Below are 17371 nucleotides of genomic sequence, written 5' to 3' on the forward strand. Positions count from 1 at the left end.
CTAGGTTCTTCAGACTCCCGGGCCCATGCTCTGTCCACCAGGCTATGGTGTTTCCACAGCTCCATTTGAACCCGGAACATTTCTCCGAGGGGATCCCTATCAATTTGTATTTATTGAACGCTCACTGTGTGCAGAACACTGTCCTGAGCCCTCAGGAGAGTACAGTATAATGGAGTTAGTAGACACTACCCACAATGCGTTTACAGTTTAGATGGGGAGGCAAACATTAATATAAATCAGCTATGGATATATTTAAATCCAAGGGCAAGGGCGACACAGAAGGGAGTGGGAAAACAGGAAATGAGAGCTTAGTTGGGGAAGTCTTCTTGGAGGAGATGTGCTTTTAATAAGGCTTTAAAAGTGAGGCTGGCCTGTTGGGTATGAAGAGGAAGGGCTTTCCAGGCCAGAGGCAGGATGTGGGCAACAGTTTGGTGGTGAGATTGATGCGATCAAAGTACACAGAGTAGGTTGGAATTAGAGGAGCAAACTACGTGGGCTGTGTTGTAGTATGAAATCAGGGAGGTAAGGTAGGAGGCGGCAAGGTGGTTGTGGGCTTTAAAGCTAATGATAAGGAGTTTCTGTTTGATGTGGAGGTAGATGGGGAAGCACTGGAGGTTTTTAAGGGGTGGGGAAATATGGATGGAATGGTTTTGTAGAAAAATGGTCAAGGCAGCAGAGTGAAGTATGGACTGCAGTGGGAAGAAACAGGAGGCCAGAAATAAGTGAGGAGGCTGATGCTGAAATTGAGGTGGGATAGAATAAGTGCTTGGATTAATGTGGTGACAGTTTGGATTGGAGAGGAAAGGGTGGACTTTGAACCTTTGTAAAGGTCCAACTAACAGGATTTAGTGACAGATTGAATGTGTGGGTTGAATGAGAGAGATGAGTCAAGGATAACGTCCAAGTTACAGGCTTGTGAGACAGGAAAGATGGTGAAGGAAGGAGAACTGACTGTAAACTCTAGACTGTAAGCTCGTTCTGGGCTGGGATTGTATCTACCAACTCTAGTTGTACTCTCCCAAGCACTTAGTACAGTGCTCCCTACACCCAGTAAGCGCTCAATAAATACCACTGATTGATTGGTTGATTCAGATAGATTTCTCCTTTGCTGTTTGAAAAAAGATTTGCTCTATACTCTTCACTGATCAGAACGTGGCCCTTTCTCTTCTTCGTGTCCTGCAGCAATGGAAGCTGATTCAAAGAGCCAGCATTTGTGTTTTATAATGCTGTTCATTCATTAAGACACATGTAGAGTACTTATTATGTTCAGAGCACTTTATTAAGTGCTTGGGAGAGTACAGTGAAAGGACACATCCTTCACCTCAGGGAATTTACAATCTAATGATTGATTAATGGAATGAAACCTTGTGTTATGCTGTAATTTGGGGACAATTATTAAGATGATTCTAGGAAAACATCACCACCTAGGAATTTTAGACTTCCAGTTAATGGTGATTTGAAGTCAGTCTTAAAAGTAAATTCCAGAAGTCTTCAAATTTTCAGCAAAATTTTTCATGTTTAGCAATACTTGGAGATATGTTGGACAGCTTTAGAAAAAACACAGAACTGGTGCTTTGGATTTTATTTTCAATGTTCAGATTTTTAGCTTGCTCCAGTTCTGAGTCATTGTAGGCCTAGATTAATTTCTTTCAGATTTATGGGCTATGGGACTGTGCCAGGCTGCAGGGATGTGCCTTTGAGGGATAATGAGAGCCATGAGGCATGAACTCCAAATAACTGCTTTGAAATTCAGAGGTAATTTTTGTTTACCAGGGAAGTGCACTGGTTGTAGGGTGTGATGAAAGAAACAGGAAGAAGGAATGGAGGTAGACCAACTGGTCAGGCACATCAGGCGAAAGGAAGGAGACTGGTTGTAGGATATGATGAAAGAAACAGGAAGAAGGGATGGCGGGAGACCAAATGGTCGAGCACATCAAACCAAAGGCCAATTTCCTGACCCTAACACCTGTATCCTGTCCCTGACATTTGTTTCTGCCAATAAAAACCCCAACTAAGTGACAAAAACCAGAAGCCATTGGTTAAGAACCTCTTAGCTCTAAGCTCACACCGAGGCATGGTGAATCCATGAACTGAGAAGGGAAATGGCAATGAGAAATTATCTATTGCTGGAACAAGCCCTACTTGGAAGTATCCCAGCTATCCAGCCCATTCTCTGTCCTTTCATCTTTCTCTGAGAAATGAAAGTTTCCCCTCCAAATCTTTCCCGCCTCTCTGTTGATGGGTTGTGGTAGACCAAAGTGACAGGGATCAGAAGAGGGTGGCAGATAATGTGTTTTTTTAACAGCCTGCTGCCAGCCCTGTTCCTCAGCTTCCCTGTTCATCTTTTTTCCTGCAACACTTTAGATTCCCACTTGGATTTTTGTCTCAGTGGAGGAAGAATTGGTGGCAGAGTACCTACTCTGCTTAAAGGGCCAGAATTGGTACCAAGGAATGGGGAAGGGGTCAGAGCACAAACTTGCAACTCGACTAACATAACCCACTCCCCTTACTTTTCCTCCCCCTATTCTTTGTCTTTCCTATGTGCCTGCTTTCCTTTTTTTATGGCATTTGTTAAGTGCTTACCTTGTGCCAGGCACTGTACTAAGTGCTGTGGTAGATACAAGCTAATCAGATTGGACACAATCCATGTCCCACATTGGGGTTGCATTTTTCAGATGAAATAACTGAGGCACAGAAAAGTCAAGTGACTTGCCCAAGGTCACACAACAGATGAGTGTCGGAGCTGAGGTTAGAATCTAGGTCCTTCTGGGTTAATCATCCTTTTTCACCTCTTTCTGTCTTACCTCTGACCTCCACTCCCTTTTCTCCCTGGCCCCATCCTGGAATCTCCAAATCTGGCTTCCTCTTCCTCCCTCAGTGACAATTTGGCTTCTTTTCACTTAAAACCTCACTTTTAAGATTAGAGAACACTAGTATTGCCATTTAGTCAGACTGGTAGTCCTTCCAGCCCAGCATTCTGTCTCCAACAGTAGCAATCAAGAAAACTTCTCTAACTTTTCTTTATGCATCCCTAGCTTTTCCAGTCAATCAGTGGTGTGTATTGAGCATTTATTGTGTGCAGGGCCCATACTAAGACTTGGAAAAATACAGTACAAAAGAGTTGGTAGACACATTCCCTGCCCACAAGGACCTTACAGCCAAGAGGGTAGCTTACAGTCCAGTAACCTAAATCCAAATCACCTCTGGAGATATCCAAAACCTGCTTGATGCCAGTGATATTTTCAGCCACTGCATCTTTCTAAAGGTGACTGACTGGAGTGTAATTTCATTATGTTTGTCCTGAAGGACAAAGGAGAAACCTGTCTTGAGGAAACTCAGTTTTTCCCGTGTAAAGGAGGTAGGGCAGAGAGAGGGCTGGAGACACAGGATATTTTCAAGATAAACCTGTGCTTTTTCCATGTTGTTTTCTTTCACACAGGCTTGACAGAGCCAACAAAGATGATTGGAGAAACAGTGTGAAGTTATCCTCCCTTATCTCGTTGTTGTGATTGGGGATAGGCCATCTAACATCCTTAATTTTTCTCTCTACATCCCTAACCTTCTGGCTAATAAGCCAGTGTGTCCTTTTGTTCGTGAATTTATCCAGAATCTCCGTGAATCTATTGATATTTTCTGTTGCGATAACTTCTTGTGAGCATCTAACAGGAAAACGTAGCCGCTACAGTGTAGATTATCCCACTTTGTCTACCCTGTGATACTCCTAGAGCTGATGCTCCCATTGCCCCCAGATCTCTTAGTGCTTAGTACAGTGCTCTGCACACAGTAAGTGCTCAATAAATACTATTGAATGAACGAATGAATCTCTTACAAAAGGAACTACTGACAATCTACTTTTCTTCTTGCTTAATAGTAAGAATTTTATAACCATAGCTGTTACATGCAGACTCTCTTTTAAAGCATAATTTCCTCCAAGGGAGGAGACCTCACTAAACCACGATGGTAGTGGTGAAATAGATAATGATTTCCTTAAGCCTGAAAAGTGCCCAGTTAACAGTCCAGGGTATGGTGATTGACTTGTTCACTCATTAATGGATAATGAAAGCAATAGATTTCCTTTTCTGCCTACAGGGCAGAAAATTCAACTGTTTACGTTGCTTAAAGTCCTGGTGTCTAAATTAAACTTTTACCTTCACATTCTCTTTGGAAAATAGAGACCCAATTTTGGAAGACATCATCTCTGACAGACAATTAGAAAATGTCCTAAAGCAAAGAAAAACATCCTTTCTTTCACCCACAAGTCCTTCTGGGAATCTTCCAGTGATTATGGATGGGGTACAGATATTTCAGATTTTATCTGATTTTACTTTGCTGTTCCCTGAATCATTTTTTAATACGCTTAGGTTAAGCAGGAAAAAACTGGATTATGCCTCTGTTTGCTTCTTGCTCCCACCCCACCTCTTTTCCCTCCAACCCAGGCATCTCTGTCCCCCGCCCCCTTCTTTCCCCCTCCTTTCTTTATTGGCCTCCCTTCCACCCTAGAAATTGAACTCATTCCAGCAGCCCTTGTGGTAGAACCTCCTTATCTTTTTTCTTATTAGATCTAAAAAACATCATGATTTTCTGGCAACTCCTAAGATTTAGAAATTTCCATTGCACGTTTTCCAGATCCTAAAGCATCACAAGATTTTGTGGGATTTGCACTGTGAAAACTATTGTCCCTGTCTTGCCACACAGGATAGATGACAATGAATGTACTGCAAGAAGTATTTTCTACATGAGGGGAGAGCAGGTGATAGAGCATGTACCTGGGTTCTAATCCTGGCTCTGCCACTTTTCTGGTGTGTAACGTTGGACAAGTCACTTAACTTCTCTGTGCCTCTGTTCCCTCATTTGTAAAATGGGGATTAAGACTATGAGCCCCATGTGGGACAGAGACTATGTACAACATGATTTTCTTGTATTACCGCCACCCCCACAGTGCTTAGTAGAGTGCCTGGCATATAGTAAGTGCTTAACAAATATAGTTATTATTATTACTTGCCTATTAGTAATCCTTTGTAAATACATAGCTCCTTTTTTCTGAGCTCAAAGCCACTTTTACAGATACACTCTTACTTGTCCTCTTCATCCCAATAAGGAGGAGGCAATAAATGGCCACGGCATTCATTTAGTTAGTACTGGACTCAATATTCATGAAGTCATGTTTCTCAGTGTAATCTCAAATGAGACCAAGAAATAGCCTACATTTGTAGTTTTCAAATCAGAGTCCTTTCAGAATACCAGGTTCAACCAAAGGACACAGCCCCTGAGTCATTTGGGGCTAATGTTTGGGGAAGCAGGGAAGGGTTCTAGGTAAAGGAAGTAGAGTACTCCTGCCTTTCCCCTACTGGGAAGAAATGTTCTGTAACATGCTTTTTGGTCTGAGATCTTGGAAGTCAATCAAGTACAGTGAGTTTCTTCTCAGGGACATCCAGTGTAAGTCTGCTCTGAGGTGCAGGCAGCCATCCAACCCTCTGTCCAAAAAAGTCCCTCCCAGTCTTCCGGTTAAACACTCTTCCATTCGGAGGTTAGAAGGGCTGACCTGCTGTCCTAGCTATGCCCTATGTTTTTGTTCTTTTGCATTCTTGACTCTCCCCAACTCGGGTGAGATTATTTTCTTGGCCAGATTGGTGCCTGGGGTCGTGGTGAACTTTTAAACTCTCCTTAGAGAGACTGGGCTTGTATAAAGATCGTAGCAAAGGGAGAGAAGGCCACTGTGTCAGAGAGTCAAGTGGGAGGATTTTTCAAGCAGAGAAATGCAAATCAAGCCTATCTTGTCTGGTCACCCTTTTTCCTACCCTTCAGATGGTGCCTCTGCCTCTAGAGAGCTATCTGTATTAGCACTGATTGCTGGAGATATTTGTCCGCTTTCTGTTTTCAGTCACGATCAGGATGTAAGGAGGCAGATTTGCAAGGAGACAGGCCAGATGGGAGACAAACCCATCAGGGCACAAAGATTTATCTTCCCTTGTGTCTGTCCTGCATGGGTCTTGTCAGCCACACTCTAGCTATTCACTTTCAGTAGTATCATCTTTGAAAATAAAGGGCACTCATAGCTGATGGGAATTGTGTAACCAAATAATGGAACTTGGCAGGGAGGGGGCATGCAACAGGGAAAATGGGGATATTAATTTTTTTTTTTTTGTGTGTGTGTGTGGAAGAGAGACTTGCTCTTACTCCTGCTTGGTCTGCACAGCCCAAGTACAGAGGAGAATTGAACTATCATCTAATTTTTTTAATGGCATTTATTAAGCGCTTACTATGTGCAAAGCACTATTCTAGGTGCTGGGGAGATTACAAGGTGATCAGGTTGTCCCACCGGGGGCTCACAGTCTTAATCCCCATTTTATAGATGAGGTAACTGAGGCACAGAGAAGTGAAGTGACTTGCCCAAAGTCACACAGCTGACAATTGGCGGAGCTGGGATTTGAACCCATGAACTCTGACTCCAAAGCCCATGCTCTTTCCACTGAGCCACGCTGCTTCTCTGATAATTACGCGACCCCCCGAGCAGCCCCTTCCTTCCTCTCCCCCTCGTCCCCCTCTCCATCCCCCCATCTTACCTCCCTCCCTTCCCCACAGCACCTGTATATATGTATATATGTTTGTACATATTTTTTTACTCTATTTATTTATTTAATTTATTTGTACATATCTATTCTATTTATTTTACTTTGTTAGTATGTTTGGTTTTGTTCTCTGTCTCCCCCTTTTAGACTGTGAGCCCACTGTTGGGTAGGGTCTGTCTCTATATGTTGCCAATTTGTACTTCCCAAGTGCTTAGTACAGTGCTCTGCACATAGTAAGCGCTCAATAAATACGATTGATGATGATGATGATGATGATAATTATGTAGACAACCCAACCTGTTGATTCAGGCAAAATGAAGTATTTGGGGGCTAGCAAATCTACTGGCGAATTGGCCATCCTCCATGTGGATGGTGCACTTCCAGCCCCTGGCTGAAGCTGCCTATGGCAAGTATTCCAGTTTTTGCAGGAACTAGCAATTTATGACCTTAATTGAATTATCAGCACTGAACCTTACAGAGGTTATGTTTCCAGAGTGAGAAAACCAGACGGTCCCAGCTGTGAGAAGTGGCAGTTCTGAGTCCAGGCAGACTGGCAAACAAAGCGACAAGTAGTACAAAGCAGGCCTGTGCAGAGCGTCATACAGCACCCAGAAAACCTTGTACTTGGAAACGTCACCATCCACTCCTTCATCCACATCATTTAGGAAGACATTAAACCAAACGGTCTTAGTCCCATGAGATTCCAGTAATTACACTTCTCCATCCTGAAAAGTAGCCATTTATCCCTACGTTTTGTTTCCTATTTTTTCTCTCCATGACTGAACATTTCTTCCACAAGGAAACAGATCCACTTAAGGTCATCTGTACTGCTGTCGGGGAATTAGGGAACATTTTTCCGACATTACATGTTTCTGGAGAAAACGCAATGCGACATCAGAAAAATTGTTTCCCTTTGTAGGGCACTGGTTAAGTAGAGTGTGAGAAAACACAAGTTTCCCTAACATGGGTTTCATCAGAAACATGATTGCCTTCTAAATATACAAGGCTGTGTTGGTGTTCATCTTCTTAATATTGTTACTATTATCATCATTACTCTTATAATTTAAGCTTCTATAGTCTTTCTTTAAGAGAAGATTGATTTTAATTAACCCTTAAAACTATTTTAATTGAAACACAGAAATAGAGCTTCATATTTCTTGTAATATTCTAGAGGGAAATTAAATCTTCATTCATAGTTCATTAGAACCAGAAGCAAAGGTTTAAAGGACATCAGATAATTTTAATGCTTTCTAATTTTTTGATCATTTCTAGGACCTTAGACTTTTGAGGATGTTTTATGCATATATATTTAAATATGCATTTGTACACACATTCATCCCCTCGCCTTGCGTATCATCAGCAGCAGCAGTAGCTCACATTTCTAAGTTAGTTGAACCAAGATTTTCCTCCCTCAAGAGAAGGGCTGAGCACCTCCTCCAACTCCCCAGTTTTGCATCAACAGACCAACCAATCTATCAAACAATTAATCAGTGGTATTTATGGAGCACTTACTGTGTGCAGAGCCCCCTCTAAGCCCTTGGAAGAATACAGGAGAATTGGTAGACCCAGTCCCTGGCCTCTAGGAGTTTACAATCTGAGTCCAGTGGCCTTTCTCATACAAGGCCAGACAAAATATCACCTTTCTTATCTGCTCATCCTGCATATTACACCCAGTTGGATAGCACAGGCAAATCCACTCCACTCTGTCCTCCTTCCCCTTGCTTTCTTCCATCATTTATCCTGCAGAGGTCTGCTCTAGTATACAGCCAGGTAGAGTTCCTCTTTCCAGTGTTTTAAAGCTTCCTTTTCCACTGTCTTTTGGAAAACATAAGGGATTAGTCTCCATCAGGGGAAACTTCTTCTTATCAGTTTAGAGGCTGAAGCATGACAGTCTTTTGTAAGATCAGATGAATGTTATCCCTTTTGGGTTCTCTTGCAGACCCAGAAACTTCATATTATGCAGCAGCTATCCAGCTCCCTTCAGTATGCTGTCCATATTGAAAAATTCCGGCCATAGATTTTGTGGTCACTCTCTTATTGAAATTCAAGCTGGAAATCACATGATCCTGCAAGCCACAAACTGCTTCTGCCCCAAGTTGATCTATTTCTAACCTTCATCTCATTTCTGAATAACTCAGAGATTTTCCCCCTAAGGTTATTTTTTTTTCCTTCCTACCGGCCTTTGTAAAAATCAATTGTCCCAGTGGCAGGTTTTTTTATTCTATTTGCTTTACAAGGCCCTCTGAAGAGAGTACTGGAGGCCAATCAACAACTTTCTCCATTTAATTCCCAACACACCAACCTGTTACCTCTAGCACTTATGTTATCTTTAGACCCCATCCTCCGCACTTGCATAAGTCCAACCTGATTAGCTTGTATCTACCCTAGCGCTTAGTACAGTGCTTGGCTCATAGTATGTGCTTAACAAATAACGTTTTTAAAAAAACCCTGTATATTAAATTTTGAATCCCAGTTATTCTTGGTGGATATTTTAAGTCTTTTTCCATTAGAGGGCAAGCTCCTTTTTTATTATATTTGATAAGCACTCACTATGTATCAGGCACTGTATTAAGCAGTGGGGTAGATACAAGCTAAATCAGGTTGAACCCAGTCCATGTCCCACATGGGGCTCCCAGTCTTAATCCTCATTTTGCAGGTGAGGTAACTGAGGCACAGAAGTTAAGTGACTTGGCCAAGATCACAGAGTAGACAAGTGGCATAGCTGGGATTAGAACCCAGATTCTTTTGATTCCTAGGCCCATGCTCTATACACTAGGCAATGCTGCTTTTCTTGTTGGCAGAAAAGATGTCTCATGCTTCTTTTGTGCTTTCCCAAGTGCTTAGTTCAGTGCTTGCACTCAAAGGGCTTTCAATAAATATCATCATTACTACTATTACTACTAATAGTAACTGTGATTTTTTTAAGCAGTTATTATGTGTCAAGCACTGTACTAAGTTCTGGGGTAGATACAAGATGATCAGGTCCGACTACATATTAATAATAATAATGATGGCATTTATTAAGTGCTTACTATGTGCAAAGCACTGTTCTAAGCACTGGGGAGGTTACAAGGTGATCAGGTTGTCCCACGGGAGGCTCACAGTCTTCACCCCCGTTTTACAGATGAGGTAACTGAGGCACAGAGAAGTTAAGTGACTTGCCCAAAGTCACACAGCTGACAATTGGCGGAGCCAGTATTTGAACCCCTGACCACTGACTCCAAAGCCCGGGCTCTTTCCACTGAGCCACGCTGCTTCTCTAAGTAACGGAGCTCAGAGTTTAAGTAGAGGGGAGAACAGGTATTGAATCCTCATTTTGCAGATGAAATTATTAAGGCACAGAGAAGTTAAGTAACTTGCCCAAGGTCATACAGCAGGTAAGTGGTGGTTTAGAATCTAGGTCCTTGACTCCAAGCCCCATGGGATTTCCACTAGGCCTCCCTGCTTCTTTCAAATGCTTCTCTACTAGTACCAGACCTCCCGCCTTGGGTTTCTTGGTGCCACCCCATTTTCATTCTGAATGCCATGGTCTGGGTTACCCATGCCACTAGAGTTTGGGAAGCTGAGGTGCTGACTTTTTGTCTCTTTCTTCCCAGTGCTATCGCCTCAATCCTGAGAGCCTGGCTTGACCAATGTGCTGAGGATTTCCGAGAACCACCTGGCTTCCCTTGTTTGCAGAAACTGCTGGATTATCTACAACGGACCATGCCTGGCTCTGACCCCGAGAGACGGGCACAGAACCTCCTTGAGCAGTTTCAGAAGCAGGAACTGGAAACCGATAGTAAGTCCCTCTTTGAGACTCCCAGAACAAAATCTGTTGCTTAAAATGTAGTGCCTTTCTTATTGAGGGTATGAAATGATCAGACTGCAGAATCTCTTACACTTTCTGAAAATAGGGGATATGTGAAAGAACTTGATTTTACCCTCTGATATAGGACCCAAAGGATTATCCCAGTCATCTCCCCACTGAGGCATTTCATTCCAGCCACACTGGGGAAGCATTTACCTGGGGGAGCTGCTTGGGAAATGTGGGGGCTACTCGGAGGCCAAATCCCAATTAATTTTTTCCCTCCTCGAAGCTACTGTGACAGCTCATAGCAAGGAAGGGGTTAAATTGCAGTCCATTTCTCAGTGGCCTCTGAGAAGCTAGGATGTTTTTCTCCCTTGACTTGGAAAGCTTCCCATCAAAGTATCACTCTGCTGGGGCCAGTCCCAACCCAGGCTTCAAGGCTTTTTTTTATTCAGCATCTCTCAGCCCCTGCATCAAAGGAAGTATCTGTGGCTGTTTTTGTCCTTTTTGTGGAACTGTCTGCCTGCATCCAAGGACAAAGGAAAGGCCAACACTGGCCAGTCACAGGTCAGTGGAAACAATAGTGAGTTGTAGTAACCCCGGGCAGGTGGGGGGGAGGGAAGAGGGGGTTAATAGTATGCCCAGTTTCCACCCTGGGGCACCATCCACTTCCTGCTTAGGACATTTCCTTTGGCAGGAGGCAGGGCCGGAGTGCTTGCTCTCCAACTTGTTCTCACTTCCAAGGCTCCTGACCCACTTAGAGCCCCAATTTTGTACTTTCCAGCTGGGACTCCCGGTGTGGGCAGGAAAGAGAAAGGGAATGATCCATGAAACAGTGATAAGGGAAGACTCAGCAACTCCAAAGAAAATAACTCTTAAATCGCATACCACTACTACTGGTCAGATTTTCCATGCATGAAAGTGGACTGCACCAAAACAGACCTTTTGCCAAGTGACATACATTAAGATGACATCATCTGTGTGGAATGTCTGATTCCCAGAAGCTTAATTTGTTACCCTTCCCCCCCCCACACCCCCAACACCACATTTGTTTCTGATGGAGCTGAGAACCCCGACTCCAGCTTGAAGTGTGGTTCACTGGAAGAGCCAGTTCCAGGAATGATACGGGCACCAAGGCAACATGTCATTCATCTTTGTTCCCAGCTATGATCCTGGAAGGTAGAATCAAATGGACAGGGCAGGGTCATTCAGTCAGAAGTAATTACTGAATGCCTACTATGTGCAGAGCACTGCACTAAGCGCTTGGGAGAGTGCAAAAGAATTAATAAACAAGATCCCAGTCCTCAAGGAGGGTATAATCTAATGGGTGGCTATCGACTTTAGGAAGCGTTCAGAAAATGCATGGTAATCTCTCTGTGACTCATAAAGTCTTAATCAAGAAAATCTGATGTAGTTGGATAGATTCAAAGGGAAAAGGAGTTTCAGAGAAAAACAGATAAACTGACAAAAATGACTCTCTCCGTCCCTCACCTGAAGAGAATGGTTTGTTATTTTGCTGCAAGATATTCTACACTCAGGGTTAAATCTGTTGTTTGGGTAATGTAAGGCTCTGTTACTTTTTCTTTCATGGACAGATGGGTTCCATAGCACCCTCAACTTCAGCCTTGAAGAGGAAGAGGAACTGGAGAGGGGAGGATCAGGAGAATTCACTCTTTTCCCGGAAGACCTGGTGGCGGAACAGCTGACTTATATGGATGCAGTATGTACTGCCTTTGTGCATTGCTCCAGTTACATTTAAAGTTGTCAGGTGATATGGAGGCTAAAATTATTTTTCAGTATTTTCAAATCCATAATACAATGGCATACTGCTGGTCTTTCAGAAGCAAACACAAGGCCCAGATTGATCAGCAGTCCTTTTAGTGACTGCAAGAAGGCTATAGACAGGACAGATATTCAGGACATGACATGAATTAGCACACAAGACAGGTACAAACACTTAGATCATACAAGAAAATGAGCATTCTCATGCATCAAAACCCAGCAGAGAGCCAGTTTTTTTACCGTATTTTTAAAGCACTTACTATGTGCCAGGTACTATACTAAGCACTGGGGTAGATACAAGGTTGGACACAGTCCATATCCCACATGAGGCTCACAGTCTTAATTTCCATTTTACAAATGAGTTAACTGAGGCACAGAAAAGTTAAGTAACTTGCCCAAGGTCATATCCAAGCATCGGTTTTCTCACCAGTAGCTCTCTCACATAAAGTTTCAAATAACCAAAGGAAAATATTGGCACTTGTGTGAGATTACCAAACCCAGTTTTGTTTCTCTAAAATCTTGATGATCTGATTTAGCTTTGTCCCACTTTGGTTCTACTGTACATATTTTAAATATGTACACTAGGCCTGGTTTCAAGCTTAATTTCCACTCACCCAGTTTACCTCCCTCCCTTAGAAAGTGAAGCTGTTTCCAAATCTTAACTGTTCATATCAGTAATTTAAGATTATCAGGAGTCAAGGCAAGATAGGTGCAGGTAGGAGCGGGCCAGCTTTTCCCATGTCCCACAGCTCATTTCCCTACCTATGAAGTTGCTGTGGGTTGTTAATTTACTGGACACCATTAAATTATGCGTGGACTCATTTCTGGTTCCCAACCCACCACTAGATTGGTTGGCTTACCCAGAACTGCAAGTAAAGAAATAAAAAGGGCATCAATTGAAATCTTTGTTGCTCCACCTGTCTTTGCAGTGGTTTCTTCTGGAAAAATCAGTTTTCATCCAAAGATTACAGTGATGAAAGCATTTTTATTTGTCGCCAAACAATGCGGAACGTGAAAAACTCATTTTGCCAATAGTGAAGGCCTCTGTTTCCCACTCAGTTATGCAGACATAAACTAAGACAGTCATCCCTCACCAACACATCCCAGTTTGCTAGTATAGATTGAATAGCTGAAGGCCATGGCAGGATCAGGTTACTAAAGCTTTATTATGGGCACAAAAACTGTACTGTGCAACTAGTCTTTCAGGAGGTGTATAGTTGCCTAGAAATGTTTTCCTGGAGTCATAGACTCAGTTTAAGGGGCAGATATCCAGCTACTGGATTTGAAGCCTCTCTTCCCTGCTTTGCAGTATGGCAGCAGTCAAAGCATTATCATTCTCTGTGCCTCAGTTACTTCCATCTGGAAAATTGAGTGAGTTAGATTCCAGGAGCATTTACAGGGAAGTGTATCTACGTATGTGCAACAGCCTCACCTGACAGGAAGCTCCAAGAAAGCTGTACTAAAATGACCCCCCTCTCTGCTATCCCTCTGATCAGTGGGAAGGAAAATCACCCTCTCCTGGAGAGCAGGAGGTCAACGTCAAGATATTTTAAGTCATTTAATAATGTCCTGCAGGAATTGGGGTGGGGCGGGGAGTGATGTGATAGAGTTTAATGAGAGCTTTTGGTCCTCAGTAACTAGTAAGTATCACAGTAATGTCCTTTGGACATTTTGGGAGTCTGCCATAATGTATGTCAAAATAGAAAAAGACTTTTTGAGGGGCTCTTAGCAGTTTGGCAGTGACACAGGATAGAGAAATTAGCATTTTGGTCCATCTGCATCATTTTGAAGTCTACTTCTATGTCCTTCCAGCAACTTTTCAAGAAAGTCGTGCCGCACCACTGCTTGGGCTGCATTTGGTCCCGGAGGGATAAGAAGGAAAACAAGCACTTGGCTCCCACCATCCGCGCCACCATCTCTCAGTTCAATGCCCTGACCAAGTGTGTGGTCAGCACCATCCTGGGGGGCAAGGAGCTCAAAACCCAGCAGCGAGCCAAGATCATTGAGAAGTGGATTAACATTGCCCATGTAATGTGCTTGTCTTCTTTCCCGTTTTATTCTCGGTGGTGATCAGATTGGCCTAAAGCTCTTTTCTTTGGCTTTGCTTAGAAAGGGAGTTAAACATCTGCAAGGGTGGGGTTATGTTGAGTTCACTTCAGCACAAGAGACGGAGTTATCGGGCTGAGGGTGGTGCCGTCTTTCACATTCTTGTAGCCTCTTCTTTCTTTTTCCTCATAGACTCCCACACAACAGCAGCCCTCTCACCAGTCTTAAAGGACAGCAAACATCACTTCCCTCTGGTCCCCTGAAGTACTTGTAGGGGCTAATCCTCCTACAGATTGAGAAAGGCCCAGGAAAGACCAAATCAGGGGCACCTCTGAACCCAGTATCCCTGCTTAGGGGAAGAGATAGAGCTTGGTAAACTGAATCCCAGGCACATTAACCCTAGCTCCTTGAGACCTGAAGAAGAGGGTTTTGCTTCTGTCACTTCATCTTTCATTGCTTTTCTTTTCCATCTACTAATAGGTTAAAAAAAAAAAACCTGCCACTTACCTTATAGAGTGATTATTCTGAAAATACTCTATTCCTAGTATTGCTTATATAGTTCAGATCAAATCCTTCCCCATTAGCTGTAACGCTGCTGCTGTTGCAACAGTAGAGACTACTGACTAAGCATCTTAACATTACACTCATGACTTTGAATAAACAGAGCAAGAACCTCCAGAGACAGATTGGAACAGATTGGTTCTCCTGGTTTTTTTCATCCTTGAGCATGACTTCTGATTCTTCACCAAATAGTTGGTGAACTACAGGAGAACTTGGGATACATGAAAAATTGAGTAACATAAAAGGAGTCTCCTATGCTCATTGCTTTAAACCCATTTGCTTTGTGTTTCTTCAGTTTTGCATTAGAAATCTAAGCAAAGGGAAGAGACTTTGAAGTTTAAAATGGATTTGGGGAGGAGTCCACAGACCTTTGGAGGGATAGGGAGGCATTTCCCAAAATATAAGATTCATTACTGATAGAGAGGCTCCTCAACAATGAATGGGCCACAAATACTGGACCGTACAACAGGCTGTATAATCTAAACCCAAAATGTGGCCTCTCCGTTTATGATATATTAAAGAAGATTGATGACTGTTGTGCCAATTTAAATGAAAACAGAAGAGTCATCAGCTCCCTAAAGCTGATACTGTACCCCCTAAAAACATTATGGAAGCACAAGAAGCCTGCCAGAGGTTCTCGCTCCTGATTTTGAGAGTGTTGTCTCCCTTGCATTTGTTTACAGTAACTCCTTGGGAACCTGGAACCCAGAGAAGTTTCCATGTTTCCATACTCAGTTTTGATTTATTTCGTCTCACACACACATTTGCTTCCTAAATGGAGGTGGGTGAGGAAAAAGGTCAAGAACTTTTAGAGTCAGGGAAGAGCTGTCTGCCTCTCCTGTCCGGTCGTTGCTCTTTGTTAATCCAGCCTTTATGCTTTTCCAGCACAATCCCTTGAATCCCCAGCTTTTCCAGAAATATGGCCAGGTGTCTCTGGAACTTTTATACCCTTTGCATCAGCCCTTTCCTGGTAATGAGTTCCATATGTTTATTGCAATTTGCATGTGCTAGCTGGACCTAAATTCCATATTTATTGCAAGTTTCTTAATGCTTAGAACGTGACTCGTGGGTTTTGAACCTTTGCTGAACCGTCCTCACAGGGGCCTGGATTCTGGCATTGCAATTCAGTACATTTTTAAAAGAGAAGAGCATGGAAGGATTTATAGAAAGAGCGTGCAAGTATTACAAAACTACAGAGGTATTCACTGCAAAGCCAGCGTATTGATGGGCGGGTTTTGTTTTTAAATAGCCAAATTTGGGAGTTTCCAATGAACAAAAATTATGTTTTCCCTTCAAAGTCAAACAACTAAACCTCCAAAAGGTCTGTGAACATGCCTAGCCTCTTCTAAAGGTGTTAGTCTTCCTGAAAGCTATGTGCCCACAGGTTCATGTATGATTATAAGGCCACTGAGTAGCACTACGTAAACATCTAAATGTTGGGTTGAAAGGCTAATATGGGCTTTGAAACCCATCAACAACTCAGGTATTTCTCCCTTCAGCATCAGCTTCAGGCATAGTGGCCCTCCACTGATAAGAATTTGGCCTTGGGTTATGATGGAAAGTGGAACCCATACTCACGTTGTTGCTGAAATGCAATCAATCAATGGTATTGAGAGCTGATTGTGTGCCCTGCACTGTACTAAGCCCTTGGGAGAGTACAGTGTGACAGAACTGGTAGACATGTTCCTGGCGGGGACACGTAGTCAAGAGTTCATGGGATCCTGTGATCCTCAAAAGTCCTTGAAGGGTGCCAAGCCCCCAAGTCCCCTTTCTGTTTCCTGCTGGTCTGTTATAGGAAAGGCCTGTTGCCTCTCTAACCACTGGAGAGAGCTTTTCTTCCGGCTGCCTGTGGTTCTGGCTTTGATGAGTGGTGGTGGTGGTGGGGGGCCTCTCACCAAAATCATCCAGAGCAGCCAACTCTTTGAATCACTGCCCTTTTAAATACTACTCTTAGGCAGGCAACAGAATGGGGGTTTTACAGCCCTTGATGACCTCTTGCACTTGGGCTCGGTGACGTTTGGGCATTTGATGTTGCCCCACCCTCAACCCCACAGCATTTATGTACATATCTTTAAATTATCTATCATAAATGATATTACTATCTGTCTTCCCCTTTAGACTATAAGCTCGTTATTGGCAGAGAACGTTTCTGCTAACTCTGTTGTATTGTACTCTACCAAGTTCTTAGCACGGTGCTGATTGAGGGACAGCCCATCCTTGCCCATCGTCCCCTTCTTCCAGGAGGAGGGCTGCCCCTGGAAGACCAGAGAAAAGTTCAGAACCTAGTGTCATGATGTCCACAGTCTCATCATTCTAACTTACCAACGTTACAATTTCCATCTGGGAGTTCAAGGTTTCTTCTTTGGGGCAAAGACTGTCTTCTTCCCCCAGAATACTGTGGGCAATTTGAATGCTTCCTGATCTTTCTCTGTTTTGTTTTAAAGTAATGCCAAGGTCAATTTTGTTTTTCCAAGCTGACACTGTTTTTGAAGCCCAGAGAAGCTTCTGACTTTTTACGGTGGTGGGACAAGCCAGTTTGAGGCAAACTGAACATGCATAAGAAATACTACCTCTTGGCTAAGAACACAGAAGCAACGATTCTGTGTGTGGTGCATATTTATTG

The 17371-nt window shown here is 43.1% G+C and overlaps 1 protein-coding gene across 3 annotated transcripts in view; it reads left to right on the forward strand.

Moving 5' to 3' along the window:
* The window catches only part of RGL1 (ral guanine nucleotide dissociation stimulator like 1), a 151843-nt gene that overhangs the window by 106141 nt on the left and 28331 nt on the right, over positions 1 to 17371 (forward strand). For all 3 annotated transcript variants that reach the window (XM_038757773.1, XM_038757775.1, XM_038757774.1), the window contains 3 exons: positions 10166 to 10350; positions 11955 to 12079; positions 13954 to 14169. In XM_038757773.1, the coding sequence (XP_038613701.1) occupies positions 10166 to 10350; positions 11955 to 12079; positions 13954 to 14169 (526 nt within the window). The remainder of the gene's footprint in view (positions 1 to 10165; positions 10351 to 11954; positions 12080 to 13953; positions 14170 to 17371) is intronic.

This window comes from Tachyglossus aculeatus, chromosome 16, assembly GCF_015852505.1.
Source record: "Tachyglossus aculeatus isolate mTacAcu1 chromosome 16, mTacAcu1.pri, whole genome shotgun sequence".
Taxonomy (NCBI): Eukaryota; Metazoa; Chordata; class Mammalia; order Monotremata; family Tachyglossidae; genus Tachyglossus; species Tachyglossus aculeatus.